Below are 14,614 nucleotides of genomic sequence, written 5' to 3' on the forward strand. Positions count from 1 at the left end.
ACACACACTCAGTGCCTCCTGCTGGGAGCCTGGCATGGGATAGGTGTGAGCTCTCCAGAGCCAGCATGCCCAGTCATACCCTACAGCGCCTCCTGCTGGCAGCAGCTGGGACTGGCACAGCCCTGGAGCCAGTAAGTCAGCAGTGAAGTGTGCTATTGTCTGGTGGTGGGTAAGGAGCTGGGAGCTGTGGCTGATGCCTGTTCTCTGCCCTGTGCCCAGTTGAGGGCCTTTGCTCTGGACCTGGGGGGCGCGACCCTGGAAGACCCCACCGACCTGGAGATTGTTGTGGTGGACCAGAACGACAACCGGCCCCTGTTCCAGCAGGAGGTTTTCACGGGGCACGTGGTGGAGGGAGCCGTCCCAGGTGGGTGCCTTTGGTGTGAGCCTGCCAGGGCCTGGCATTCACCGGTCTGGCACAAATCTAACACGGAAGGAGCTAAGGAGGAGCACAAAGAAACAGCACCAGCCTGTAGGGAGATTGGAAAACATAATCCCAACGATACATGTACAATGATGGGGGCTAAATTAGCTGTTACCACTCAAGAAAGAGCTCTTGGAGTCACTGTGGATAGTTCTCTGAAAACATCCACTCACTTTGCAGCAGCAGGCAAAAAAGTGAACAGAATGTTGGGAATCATTAAGAAAGGGGTAGATAAGACAGACAATAACATATTGCCTCTATATAAATCCGTGGTATGCCCACGTCTTGAATACTGAGTGCAGATGTGATCACCCCATCTCAGAAAAGATATATTGGAATTGGAAAAGGTTCAGAAACGGGCAACAAAAATTATTAGGGGTATGGAACAGCTGCCATATGAGGAGAGCTTAAGATTGGGACTTTTCAGCTTAGAAAAAAGACGACTAAGGGGGGATATGATTGAAGTCTATAAAATGATGACTGGTGTGGAGAAAGTAAATAAGAAAGAGTTATTTACTCCTCATAATACTAGAACTAGGGGTCACCACATTAAATCAATAGGCAGCAGATTTAAAACAAACAAAAGGGCATATTTTTTCACACAACGCACTGTCACTCTGTGGAACTCCTTGCTAGAGTGTTGCATCGCAGGCGTATATGAACAAAGCTCTTCAGTCAGTTTGATTGGCAGCAAAGTCATTTATTTCTCTCCAGCATACATCTTTATACTCTTGAAGCAGGCAAGCAAGCAGTTGCTAATTGGTTAACAAAATTAACACAGCCGCAGCTGTAACCCCATAGGGTAATTATCATCCTAACACCTGTTTGACTTATCATCCTATTTACTGCCTACCAGCAGATAAAAACTAGCCTCGACCTTGAAGTCTAAACACTTCAGCTCTCACATACTTATCTGCCAAGTTCCCACATCTCCCGCCTTTTCTCACAATCAAAATAAATAAGAAAAAAGGCATAAGCAAAACATTCCCAACTCATAACATCATAACACTACAATCTATCACAAACCAAAATTAAAACTTTATAAAGCCAACCTATATAACCATGCAATTCTTAACATAAGCCCAACAACACCAAACAAAAACAAAGCACAACAAATAAATGGTGTAAATTCTACAGGATTCCCCCCTTCTCTATAGCACACCAACTTTGGCAAACTTCTATTATCAAATCATCCCTCAGATGTCAGGCGATCAAACTGACACTGAGGGAGTGGGGGTCCTAGAAAAAACACAACATAAACCACATAAAACGCAAAAGACAATTCTGGCCAGAAAAACAAACAAATAAACACCACAAACAAACATAAAACACATAACATAAATTTAACTCTGTAAACAAATGCATGGTATATCAAATACTAAGCAGCTAACATCCATATTCCTCAATTATCTAAAATACAAAAACAAATATACCCCTACTGGGCAATCAATCATTACTTAAAATACACAAATACCCTTATTAATTTCAAACAAAACAGGGGAATCACTTCATCAATTAAATCATTTACAGTAATACAATTGCATCTTGGCTTACTTCTAAATTCAAAGCTATTCACAGCTTAAGGGTTCTTACTATTAACTTCTACCTTTAAACACAAACAAAAAACATCACCACTTATATGCCCTTAAGCCTAATACAATTTCAATTACATAGCACTATATACATTCTTCAGCTAATACAACAAAATTATTTATAACCAAACAATTACAAACTAATAACTTTACCTAAATTTATTTACAAACATTTCAAAAACACCAAAACTTTACTCTTTAGCAACTTTGCAAAATTCAACTGCTGTTCCCTCTAGCAATCACAGTTAACTTTTACTCTGCCTAACATTACTCGCTTGTAGTTAATTACCTTCTCTATCAACTACACCCTCAAGGTTATCAACCAGTTTTCGAAGCTTCTTGTCTGTTGCCCGCCGCCTGGGCCCGATCCTTTTTTCCTCTTCAAGTTCTCTATCTATCGCGTGCCTGCCTGGGCCCGATCCAAAGCACTTTACATAAAGGTATTTTGGGTCACATAAATTCAAAGCCATTCTCCCAAATTACCTAAATTTATGCCTAAATAACACCATAAACTCCCCCCCCTTTGAGAATACTCAACAAACCTTTTGGCTGAGTTTTCTCAAACTTTAAAAACAAAAAACAATTAGGCTCTAAAAAACAGAGGTAGTAATGGGGGGGGGGGGTAATATCATTTACAATCCAATTAGGGAGGGCAATACATGCTAAAAAAAAAATTCCACAACACAGGGTGCAGCCTGTAAAATAAACCCCAAAATCCAATCAATACCACAGTTTTTAGCAGGAGTCCAAAATTTTTTCCTGCCAGTGTGCAATTCTTTGCTTCTTTACCAGGGTCAGTTCTCAATGCCCTTTTAGTCAGGAATTTCTAGACATTGGCAATATCAATGATGTGAGTGTTTTTTCTTCTGTTCCACCACCATCGTGGTTCAAGTTCTACAGGGGAAATTATCAGGACACCATCCTATACATTCAGGCAAAGCAAAAATTATCTCAATCAATTAAATCATTCAGGGAGGATCAAACAAACGGGATCCTGGCACAGCTAACAAGCAGTTGTCCTCCAGGGGCTCAGGTTGTGTAAATCTTGTTGCTTTCTCAGTCATTCCATCCACCATTGCAGCAGTCATCTCTGATACTGACACTGTTGCAGGTTCTTCAGTCCTACTGTTTGCAGCCTCAAATCCCGAATAAGCAGTGGTAATATCTTGGACTAGTTCAGGAAATAGTTTTCCAGGCACTGCTTCTAAAGGCTTTAAAGTTTCAGCTGAGGTTTCCATAGATGTTACAGTTTCTGCAATGATTTGTTCTTCAATTGCTGCAGCTGTAACAGGCACAAATGTTTTTTGAGCCCCAGAGCTTTCAGTACTAAAAATGGGTGAGCCAGTATCTGCCAGCTGCACAGCTAAATTCTCTTGCTCCTCTTCGTCTCCCTTTCCACACACAGGCAGTTCTTGAGGACACATGTTGCTCTGTAGAGGGGCCCCATTTACAACTGCCCCTGGGCATTCTGATACTAGGTTAGATGGCGCATCTCCTACATCATTCTGCATGGGGGCCTCAGCTGCAATCGCTTCAGTGGGCTCTGATTCCAAGGTAAACACAGGATCTTCTACCTCTGTCGTCACAGGTGCCTCAGTTACCCCACTCTGCATTGCATCCCCCATAAGAGCTTCCTGAGTGATCTGCCGCCCATCGGATCCCTGAAGCCGAGCAGTTCGGGTGGGCTTGCGCAAAGTGATGTCCATAGCAAAGGCAGTGTGGGGAGGGCCAGTGGATCCAAACCCTCGAGACCCGCGGTCAATCGGGTCGATCGGGGCACACATCCCTCGAAAGGTATTAACTGAGCAAGACGTGTACCAGCAGTTATAGTCACAGGGGGACAAAGGGCACGTACCATTATCCCAATATTCCCCGTATAATCGGCATCAATAAGGCCAGGCAAAACAAAAATACCTTGTTTTGATGTTGACGAGCGGCCAATCAAAAGGGCACTCAGGCCAAATCCTAATGGACCATCGGTGTTGGAAGGAAGAACTTGAACCTCATCAGTCTCTAAAACTACATCTGTCGCTGTGGCCAAATCCACTCCGGCACTGCCACGGGTTGCTCCGGTGAGGTGTTCCAGGCAGCCGGGTTGGTGGGTGGAGGCACTTGTGTCGTCGCGCTCCTCCGAGGGGCGCTCCGTGATCCGTTTCCCGGCAGCGGTGTTCCATCCTTCTTGTAATGCGCCCAACAGTCGGTGGCGCGATGTCCAAACTTATCACATCGTGTGCAAGCGCCAGTTGCAGCTTCAGGTAACACATCAGAGGCCCGCTGCTCATTTTGCATAGGGCAGTCCCGCCGGAAATGCCCGGATTTTCCACAACCAAAACAGGGGCCGGCTGGCCAGGTCGGTCTTCTAGCCCCCCGCTGTCGCCCGAGCAGGGGTTGTAACGCCACGGCCAGTGCAGAGGCCTGTGCCTTAGCATGAATTGCCGCCTTATCCATTTCCTCAAGCATAGCGGCCCTACCACATGCCTCAATCATTTCCATCAGGGTCGCAGTCTTGGGCAAGGTGGCTAATATACGGCGGCAAGTGGGATTTGCATTCTGGGTTGCAAGATCAAGTCCAACTGCAGTTCTGGCCTCTGGCGTCAGATTAGGAGATCTATCAATAGCCTCTCGAAGGCGATCCAAAAAGGTGGAATACGGTTCCGATGGGCCTTGCATAATTTTAGCGTAGGGAGGGCTCGGCTTTCCCATCTGGGGCACCGCTTTAAAGGCAGCCAAAGCCAGTTCCTGCGACTGCTGCAGAATCCGGGGATCGAGGCGGGCTTGCAAATGCGGGTCAACAAAGCGACCGGCTCCCAAAAACATATCAGCAGTGGCCACGCCGAGGATCATCATCCGTAAATCCAAATTGCGGACAAGAGCCAAGTCAACTCTCTTAGCCCAATCATCTTTCCACAACAGTTTCTGTGTAGGTGTAAGAAGCATGTCAGCTAGCTTAATCGCATCATACGGACACATTGCTTGGCCAGCAAATACCTGTTCAATGATAGACTGTACATACGGATTATCTAGTCCATAAGCCATGATCGATTTCTGTGCCTCACGGATCAACTTCCAGTCCAAAGGGGCCCACCGTCTATAATTAGGGTGTTGAGGGTCTGGCGTAATCACCGGAAAGGCCTCAGGTGTTAGACCTTCAAGGATGGCTTCTCTTAAAACTCCATGCCAGCGCTGTACCGGATCCGGAGGGTCCCCAGTTGGAGGGTGGGCCAGGCGGGGGGGGGCGAGTCGAATGAAAGCACTTGTGAAGATGCGATCGCGATGATCCAGGTGGAAGACCTTCCAATTGGTCCAACTTGTCACATATATGCTGCAGCTGTCGACCCTGGCGCTCCATCTCCTTATAGAAGGCATCAGACTGAGTAAACTGAGTAAACGTAGTCAAATCGGGATATGGCTTTGATGGCACATGTTCCACCCGAGCCCCCTTCGTTCCCCCGCAATCGTGGCACCCCCAGGCCCCGTGGACACGGCATGGCTTTGGAGGGGGCGCATACGGCAAGGCTGTCTCCATAGGCTCGGGTGTATCGGGGGGTAACGGGACCGTAGCAGGATCAATCATGTCGGGGCCAATAGCCACATTGGAGGGTAGTGGAGCCGTAGCAGGGGCAACATCATCCATAGGGTAGGGGTTGGAAGCCAAAGGTATCACCGTGTCCTCACCACCGAAAAACTCTCTGGCTCCAACCGGCAACACAGAAGGCATTCCGGGCGTTGGGCGGCAAAGCTCAGAAAGGGCCGCCTGCACTCCTGCCTCGGCCGTGAGAGTTTCTACTATCTCCTTCGCCTTATTCCATACTGGACTCAGGGAGAAGGCCTCCTTATCGCCCTGAGCCACCGACTTCCAAAGCTCGGAGCCTAGCCGCTCCCAAACAGTTTTATCAAAAATTGTACTTGGTTGAACAGAAAGTCCCCTTCTCCGTCCCCACCGCAGCAGACGGGATAACGTATTAGAGGGGAGCTTCTCTCCCTGCCGCTCCGCGATGCGCATCAAACATTCATGCACCGTCCTTTCTTCCGCTGATGCAGTGGTTCCCATATTAGCTGCTCACCTCTGGGCTGGGGTGTGCCTCCCTTTTCAGACGCCCTGCGGCTTGCCACTCGACACTGAGCTCAGGTGCGCCCCTCTTTCGGACGCCCTGCGGCTCCTAGCCGCCGACACTGAACTCAGGTGCGCCTTCTTCGGACGCCCTGCAGCCGCCGCCGACACTGAGCTCAGGTGCGCCGACGCCCTGCGGCTCCTAGCCGCCGACACTGAACTCAGGTGCGCCTTCTCTTCGACGCCCTGCAGCCGCCGCCGACACTGAGCTCAGGTGCGCCCCTCTTTCGACGCCCTGCGGCTCCTAGCCGCCGACACTGAACTCAGGTGCGCCTTCTCTTCGGACGCCCTGCAGCCGCCGCCGACACTGAGCTCAGGTGCGCCTCTTTTCGGACGCCCTGCGGCTCCTAGCCGCCGACACTGAGACTCAGGTGCGCCTCTCTTTTTCTCCTTTCAGTTCAGGCCACCAACACTGTCCTCATTCAATCACGTCGGGGTCACCATTTGTTGCATCGCAGGCGTATATGAACAAAGCTCTTCAGTCAGTTTGATTGGCAGCAAAGTCATTTATTTCTTTCCAGCATACATCTTTATACTCTTGAAGCAGGCAAGCAAGCAGTTGCTAATTGGTTAACAAAATTAACACAGCCGCAGCTGTAACCCCATAGGGTAATTATCATCCTAACACCTGTTTGACTTATCATCCTATTTACTGCCTACCAGCAGATAAAAACTAGCCTCGACCTTGAAGTCTAAACACTTCAGCTCTCACATACTTATCTGCCAAGTTCCCACACTAGAGGATGTTGTGAAGGCCAAGACTATAACAGGATTAAAAAAAGAACTAGATAAGTTCATGGAGGATCAGTCCATCAATGGCTATTAGCCAGGATGGACAGGGATGGTGCCCCTAGCCTCTGTTTGCCAAAAGCTGGGAATGAGCGACAGGGATGGATCACTTGCTGATTCCCTGTTCTGTTCATTCCCTCTGGGGAACCTGGCATTGGCCACTGTTGGAAGACAGGTGTCATGGAGTCCCCGGGCGATGCTCTGGCACTGTTCCCCACAAAGCCAGTCAGGCCTTTGGGGAGCCTCCTGTCCCTTGGAGCAGACTGTCTTCAGGGCAAGAAGCTCACACGGCTTCACCTCCTGGGTCTGACCTTGGAGCATTCAGCATCCTCTGCCCCTCCGTGCACTTCCCACAGTGAGTCCACCCAGGTGGGGTCCTGGGGAAGCCAGAGGGTCCCGCCCCCCACTTTGCAGTCAGACATGACTCTTAGCCAGCCAGTAAAACAGAGGTTTATTAGATGACAGGAACACGGTCTAAAACAGAGCTTGTAGGTACAGAGAACAGGACCCCTCAGCCAGGTCCATTCTGGGGCCCAGTGAGGCAGACACCCACGTCTGCCCTCACTTCCTGTCCCCAGCCAGCCCCAAACTGAAACCCTCTCCAGCCCCTCCTCCTCTGGGCTTTGTCTCTTTCCTGGGCCAGGAGGTCACCTGATCTTTTTGTTCTCCTTTAGCCATCCCCTTGCAGGGGGGGAAGGGCCCTGGCCATTTATTGCCAGGAGACAGAGTGTCAGCCATTTATGCACACTGGAGACTTCAGAAATGCCTAGGGGAAACTGAGGCACCCACACTGTATTCAGAGGAAACATTAAGAACAGTCCCACTGCGTCACAACAGGATCCTGGGCAAGCTGGACCTTTGGGCTGATACAGTCTGGCTGTTCTTATGTAGGGCCAACATGAGAAAGGCTAAGGCACAAAATGAGTTACACCTAGCAAGGGACGTAAGAGGAGGGTCTTTACAAACATTAGGAGCAAGAAAAAGCTGAAGTTACATATAGGGCCTCCACTTAGTGGGGAAGGCGCACGCACAACTGATGACATCTAAATTGCTGAGATGTTTAATGCCTATTGTGCTTCAGTCGTGACTGAGAAAAGCTAATGGTGACCAGATACTCAACATCATTAATATTGACAACAAGGGGGGGAAGGGTCACAAGCCAAAAGAGGGAAAGAACAGGTTCAGAATATTTAGTTAAGATAAGAACACGTATAGCTGGGATTCTGTTTTCCAACAGGCATCACTTTACATTTATCAACACTGAATTTCATCTGCCATTTTTGTTGCCCAGGCAAGGTGTGGGCTTAGGTGAAATTACTATAAGGTGAGTGCACAAGTGGCTGAAAGCCCTCACTCAAAGCGTAGTGATCAATGGTTCACTGTCAAACAGGGTGGCGGTATCTAACGGAGTCCTACATGGGTCTGGCCTGTGTCCGGTCCTATGCAATAGTTTCATTGATAACTTGGATAGTGGGTGGAATAGGCTTATAAAACTTGCAGAGTAACCCAAGCTGGGAGGAGTTTCAAGCACTTTGGCAGACAGAATTAAAATCAACAAGATGAAATTCAATATAGACAAGTGCAAAGTACTACACGTAGAAAGGAAACAATCAAATGCACAGCTACAAACTGGGGACTATCTGGCCAGGTGGTCGTGCTGCTGAAAGGACCTGGGGTTGAGGGTGAATATGAGTCCACAATGTTTTAGAGCTGTGGAAAAGGCTAATGTCATACTGGTGTGTATTAGCAGGAGTGTTGTATGTAAGACATGGGCGGTACCTGTGCCCCTTAGCTGGAGAACTGTGTCCAATTCTGGGCGTCGCACTTTAGAAAAGATGTGCACAAATTGGAGAGCGTCCAGAGAAGAGCAACAAACATGATCAAAGATTCAGAAAAACCTGACCTAGGAGGAAAGGTTTAAAAAACTGGGTATGTTTAGTCTTGAGAAAAGGAGACTGAGGGGAGACCTGGTAACAGTCTCCAAATACGTTACGGTTGTTCTGAAGAGGATGGGGATCAGTTGTTCTCCATGTCCACTGAAGGTAGGAGAAGCGATGGGCTTAATCTGCAGCAAGGAAGATTTAGGTGAGACATTAGGAAAAAGTTTCTACCTCTCCGAGTAGTTTGGAGTCGGCTTCCAAAGGGGTTGTAGAATCCCCGTCATTGGAAGTTTTTAAGAACAGGTGTGACAACCTGTCCGGGATGGTCTAGATTTACGTGGCCCTGCCACAGCGCCGGGGGCTGAACTCGATGACCTCTCCAAGTCCCATCCCGCCCGACATTGCTATGGTTCTACACCCATGGTGTATTTCTGATCGCAGGCACCTATGTGCTGAAGGCAGAAGCCACAGACGCTGATGACCCCGACACGGACAATGCAGCCCTGCGATACTCCATCCTGGAGCAGGGCTCCGCCGGGCTCTTCAGCATCAATGAGACCACAGGCGAGATCCGCACCGTGCAAGTGGGGCTGGACCGCGAGGTAATGGGCCTTGTGGGCTGGGAGTCCCTGCTGCCTGGCTCGGGGGCACGTCTCTGCAGGCACACGGCAGGCTGGGGGCCTGCCTGACTGCACTCAATCAGTGGTATACTGAGTGGCAACCAAGCCCAGTGTGCTCGGGCTACCTGTGGGCAGCCCCTGGGCAAGACTAGCAGAGCCCTGCTGGGACAGACCCAGGGCACGAATAACAGACTGTGCACCAGGGCACAGATGTGAGCTAACTCAGGCCAATGAGGGGTGGGTTGGGCAGGCTCTGGCTGGGTAACGCAGGGCATTGCCCCTCTCCAGGGGTCCAGGGCACTGGGGGTGGGGGAAGGCAGATAAGCAAGTAGCTGACTCCCTCCTCCCCAGGTGGTGAGTGTGTATAACCTGACTCTCCAAGTGGCCGACATGTCGGGCGACGGCCTCACCACCACAGCCACAGCCGTGATCTACGTGGACGACATCAACGACAACCCGCCCGAGTTCACCAAGCCGGAGGTAGGGAGCCGGGCCAGCGGCTGGGGGATGGGGTGCAGGATGCCTAGGGGCCAGTCTGACTCACTGCATGGCCGTGGGGGGTTCCTGCCCTCTGTGGGCTCCATGCTGGGGGGGCAAGGATCCTGGCCCACGCTGGGGGAGATGTGAATGTGGGCCATGCCAGGCCGTGAGTTCCCCGGCTGCTCTCTTGCAGTTCTCCCTGGAGGTGCTGGAGAACACGAGTGGCGTGGACATCGGCCGACTCCTGGTGCACGACAAGGACCTGCCCGGCTCCCCCAACTGGCTGGCGCGATTCACCATCCTGGAGGGTGACCCGGACGGGGCCTTCGCCATCCGCACCGACCCCCGCACCAACGACGGCGTCCTCTCCATGGTGAAGGTGAGGGGGCAGCACCCTGGGCCACAGCCTGTCCCTGCTCCCAGCCCCAGGGGGCTTGGCCAGCACCCATGCCTCAGCCAGGCCCCTGCTCCCTCCAACCCGGGCCCAGCTGGAGATGAGTCACTCAGTGCAGGGGCCATGCTCTGCCCCTCGTTACCAACGGCCCCTGGGAGCAGCCCGGCCATGTCCCAGCCCAGAACCCTGGCCGGAGAGCGGCCCCTGGGCGTGGGGGTGGGGACCCCATGTGCAGAGCCACCCCTGGGCATGGGGGTGGGGAGCCCCGCTGGAGAGCGACCCCTGGGCAGGGGGTGGGGAGCCCTGCTGGAGAGCGACCCCTGGGCAGGGGGTGGGGAGCCCACGTGCAGAGCGATCCCTGGGGTGGCTGGCCTGGGGTTAGCACTTTTCCCTGTGACCAACTGTCGGCCCCTGCACTTTCAGGCCCTGGACCACGAGGGGCGGGACCACTTCACGCTCACCGTCTCCGTCCAGAACCAGAACCAGCTGCACCCATCGGCCCCCCAGACCACCCGGGCCCTGGCCATGGTGCAGGTGCAGGTTCAGGACGTGAACGAGGCACCTTTCTTCCCCGAGAACCCCCGGCTGGTCAGTGTGGAGGAGGGGGCACCGTCTGGCACCGAGCTCACCACCTTCAGCGCCAGCGACCCCGACACCCGCCAGCCTCAGGCCCTCAGGTGAGCCCCCCACCAGGGGGGCCCTGACCAGGGGCCAGCACCACCTGCACCCCCAGGAGCCCTGGCAGAGCCCCTGGGAACAGCCAGGGGCTGGGGACCAGGGGGTGGGAGCTGCACTGGCCAGCGAGGGGCCCCATGGGGTGGTACAAGGCTGGGGAACTTGGCCCTTAGCACCCACCGAGTGGAGGCACCAGCCGGGCTGCAGGGGCTGCTGAGGCAGGGGCTGGTGCGCTGGCCTGCAGGAGCCCTGGGTGGGGAAGCCCCCATCAGACGGGCTGGGAGATCAGGCTCAGTGCTCTGCCATGCAGGCTGCATCTCCTCTGGTTTGGCACTGGCTCTGGGTGGGGTGTTACCCGCCCACTCTAGGGCACCTCCACCGTTACCCGATTGCTAGGGCTCAGGGCATGATCTCCTGCAGGCTTGCGGGGCCGTGAGCCAGGGAAAGAGCCTCACGCTTAGCCGCTAGGTGTTAACAGTTACCCCCCAGAACCCACACGGCAAGTGACCGTTTCCCGGTGGTCAGTCAGGATCAGCTTGCCCGGGGCTCCTCCAGCGTCTGCACGGTCCAACTGGCAGCGCGTTGAGGTCTGGCAGCTCCCCTCTTGGGCTGTGTCTGGAGTTGGTGCCAAAGACCTTCCTTTTGGACCCCACTTTCTATAGTTAAGCTTGAGTCCTGCTTAGCTCTCCCTTAGCCAGTCATTTTAAACTGATGTATTACAGGACAATCCTCTGCCCAAGCCTAACATACTGCAGAGCCAGCAACACCCACCACCTGCGTTGGTTTAAACCTTGCACAAATTAGCTCTGCAATAGACAGAAACAAGTAAAGAACCAGCCGGAAACCATATAGATAAACAATCGCGACGATGCCATAAAGGCAAACCAATGAGGTGTAGCTTTCACGTGCTGCTGCTCAGGTTCCTGGCAGCCAGGCTGCTGACTCTAGGCAGCTACGAGCTCTGGCTTTACCTGGTGCCGGTGGGGCCAGAGGTGCCTCCTGAGCCCGCTCTGACATTGTTTTACCATCATTTAGCAGGGATGTGACGTTTTCCTTCTCCCCCTCCCCGCCGCCAGCTGTTCATGCCAGGGCAGGGCTCCCGGGATGCCGAGAGGTTTGGGTTGGTTGCCTAGGCAAATAACTTGGTCTCTCTGCCTGCAGTTACTCCCTGGCCTACGACCCGGCCGACTGGCTGCTGCTGGACCCGCGCTCCGGGAGGGTGCAGACCAAGCGGGCGCTGCCAGGCCGCTCGCCGTTCCTGCAGGGCAGCTGCTACACCGCTGTCATCCTGGCCAGCGATAATGGTGAGCTGGGGGCACTGGCCCCACCCGCCCTCCCGGTGAGTGCTGGGCCCTGACCTGTCTGCCCTTGTCCCCAGCTGACCCGCCGCGCACGGCCACTGGCACCTTGTCCATCGAGATCGTGGAAGTGAACGACCACGGGCCGGCCCTGCTGCCGCTGGCGGGCGTCGTGTGCAGCGAGCCCAGCAAGGGGCGGGGGCTGCTGCTGAGCGCCATGGACGAGGACCTGCCGCCCCACGCTGAGCCCTTCCACTTCCACCTCAGCCCCGAGGCCCCCCAGCTCGCCCACAACTGGAGCCTCAGCCAGCTGAACGGTGAGGGCGGGGGCCGGCGCGAGCACCTCGCCCGTGGACGGGAGGCGACAGCCTGAGCCCCGCTCCCCCCAGCCCTGCAACAGCGAGGGCAGAGCCGCCCCACCCGCCTGAGGGGAACGACTTGACTGGCCAGGGGTGGGTGGAGACTAGTGGGGGGGAGGGGCTGTTCGGTGAGAGGAGCAGGGCCCACTCGTTGGGGGGTGAAGCGGGGGAGCTGATCCGTGAAGGGGGAGCAGGGTCCGATCGGTGGGGGGAGAGCAGGGTGCACTGATTGGTGAGGGGGAGCAGGGCCCAGTCAGTGAGGGGGAGCAGGGCCCAATCAGTGAGGGGGGAGCAGGGGGGGCTGATCAGTGAGGGGGGAGCAGGGCCCCATTGGGGTGGGGGGCAGAACTTGGGGCCATAGGAGCTGGGTGGATCATGGTGTCCCTGTCTCCGCCCAGCGACCCACGCGGTGCTGGCGGTGCTGGTGCCGGTGCCCACGGGGCTGCACTCCCTGCCGCTGCTGCTCAGCGACTCCGGGAAGCCACGGCAGGAGCGGGCGCAGCTGCTGAACGTCTCCGTGTGCCCCTGCGACGAGGGGGGCAGCTGCCAGGCCAGCGCGGAGGCTGCCTCGACGGCTGGGGCGGGGCTCAGCTTCGGGGCCCTGATGATCATCCTCAGCAGCATCATCCTGCTCCTGTGTAAGTGAGACCCCCCCCCGCCCCCCTGACCGCCGCCCCAGCCCAGGCCCGGCCCCATCACCGCTCTCTGTCTCGGCAGCGCTGGCCCTGCTGGCGGCCGTCCGGGAACGCTGCCTCCGGCGCCCGCGGCACGAGGGGCTGCTGGGGAGCTCGCAGGACGACCTGCGCGACAACATCCTCAACTATGACGAGCAGGGCGGGGGCGAGGAGGACCAGGTGAGGGGGGGCAGCCCCATGCGCCGGGGCATGGGCATGGGCCAGGCAAAGCAGCCACACACTTCGCTGCTACCCCAGCCCTGCCTGTGCCCCTCGGTCCCGACCCACAGCCCCCCGCTAGCCCAGCCCAGCCCTGCCCCTCGGTCCCGACCCACAGCCCCCCGCTGGCCCAGCCCAGCCTGTGCCCCTCGGTCCCGACCCACAGCCCCCCGCTAGCCCAGCCCTGCCCCTCGGTCCCGACCCACAGCCCCCCGCTAGCCCAGCCCAGCCTGTGCCCCTCGGTCCCGACCCACAGCCCCCCGCTAGCCCAGCCCTGCGTGTGCCCCTCGGTCCCGACCCACAGCCCCCGGCTAGCCCAGCCCAGCGTGTGCCCCTCGGTCCTGACCCACAGCCCCCCGCTAGCCCAGCCCTGCCCCTCGGTCCCGACCCACAGCCCCCCGCTAACCCCGCCCAGCCTGTGCCCCTCGGTCCCGACCCACAGCCCCCCGCTAGCCCAGCCTGTGCCCCCCTGCTGTCCCCCGTCTCTCCTGTTTAGGGGACACACACACACACACACACACATTACACCAGGCTGGGCAGCACCCAACTGCCGCTGCCCCTTGCAGCCCAGCGCCCCCCGCAGGCAGGACCTGCTCACCGGCTCCCCCGGCAGGCGCTAAAGCTTTTCTCTCCCTAGGGCGCCTACGACATAAACCAGCTCCGCAATCCCGACTTCTTCCCCCCAGCCTGCCCCCGGGGCAAGCAGCCAACCCGGAGAGACGCTCCCTACAGCGACGCCACCCCCCCCTATCCACGGAAACTGCCCGCCAGCCCCTCTGACATCGAAGACTTCATCAACGAGGTGAGCGGGGCAGGGGGGGACAATGGCATGGGCCGGTGCTGCTCCCAGCTGGCCCCGGGCTGCGCCTGCCAAACCGGAACAGCCCTTTTCTCCTGTTTCCAGGGGCTGGAAGCGGCCGACAGCGACCCCAACGTCCCCCCCTACGACACAGCTCTCATCTACGACTGCGAGGGCTCGGGCTCCGTGGCCGGCTCGCTCAGCTCCATCGTGTCCAGCCTGACGGATGGCGACCAGGACTACGACTACCTCAGCGAGTGGGGGCCGCGCTTCCGCCGGCTCGCCGACCTGTACGGGCACTAG

The 14,614-nt window shown here is 55.5% G+C and overlaps 1 protein-coding gene across 2 annotated transcripts in view; it reads left to right on the forward strand.

The window, feature by feature from the left end:
* CDH15 (cadherin 15) overlaps positions 1-14,614 on the forward strand; it is a 30,810-nt gene extending 16,196 nt beyond the window's left edge. For both annotated transcript variants that reach the window (XM_039503309.1, XM_039503310.1), the window contains exons 4-14: positions 220-364; positions 9,235-9,395; positions 9,765-9,893; positions 10,087-10,272; positions 10,711-10,964; positions 12,124-12,266; positions 12,341-12,577; positions 13,018-13,257; positions 13,337-13,473; positions 14,150-14,314; positions 14,417-14,614. In XM_039503309.1, the coding sequence (XP_039359243.1) occupies positions 220-364; positions 9,235-9,395; positions 9,765-9,893; positions 10,087-10,272; positions 10,711-10,964; positions 12,124-12,266; positions 12,341-12,577; positions 13,018-13,257; positions 13,337-13,473; positions 14,150-14,314; positions 14,417-14,614 (1,995 nt within the window). The remainder of the gene's footprint in view (positions 1-219; positions 365-9,234; positions 9,396-9,764; positions 9,894-10,086; positions 10,273-10,710; positions 10,965-12,123; positions 12,267-12,340; positions 12,578-13,017; positions 13,258-13,336; positions 13,474-14,149; positions 14,315-14,416) is intronic.

This window comes from Mauremys reevesii, linkage group 16 (assembly GCF_016161935.1).
Source record: "Mauremys reevesii isolate NIE-2019 linkage group 16, ASM1616193v1, whole genome shotgun sequence".
Taxonomy (NCBI): domain Eukaryota; kingdom Metazoa; phylum Chordata; order Testudines; family Geoemydidae; genus Mauremys; species Mauremys reevesii.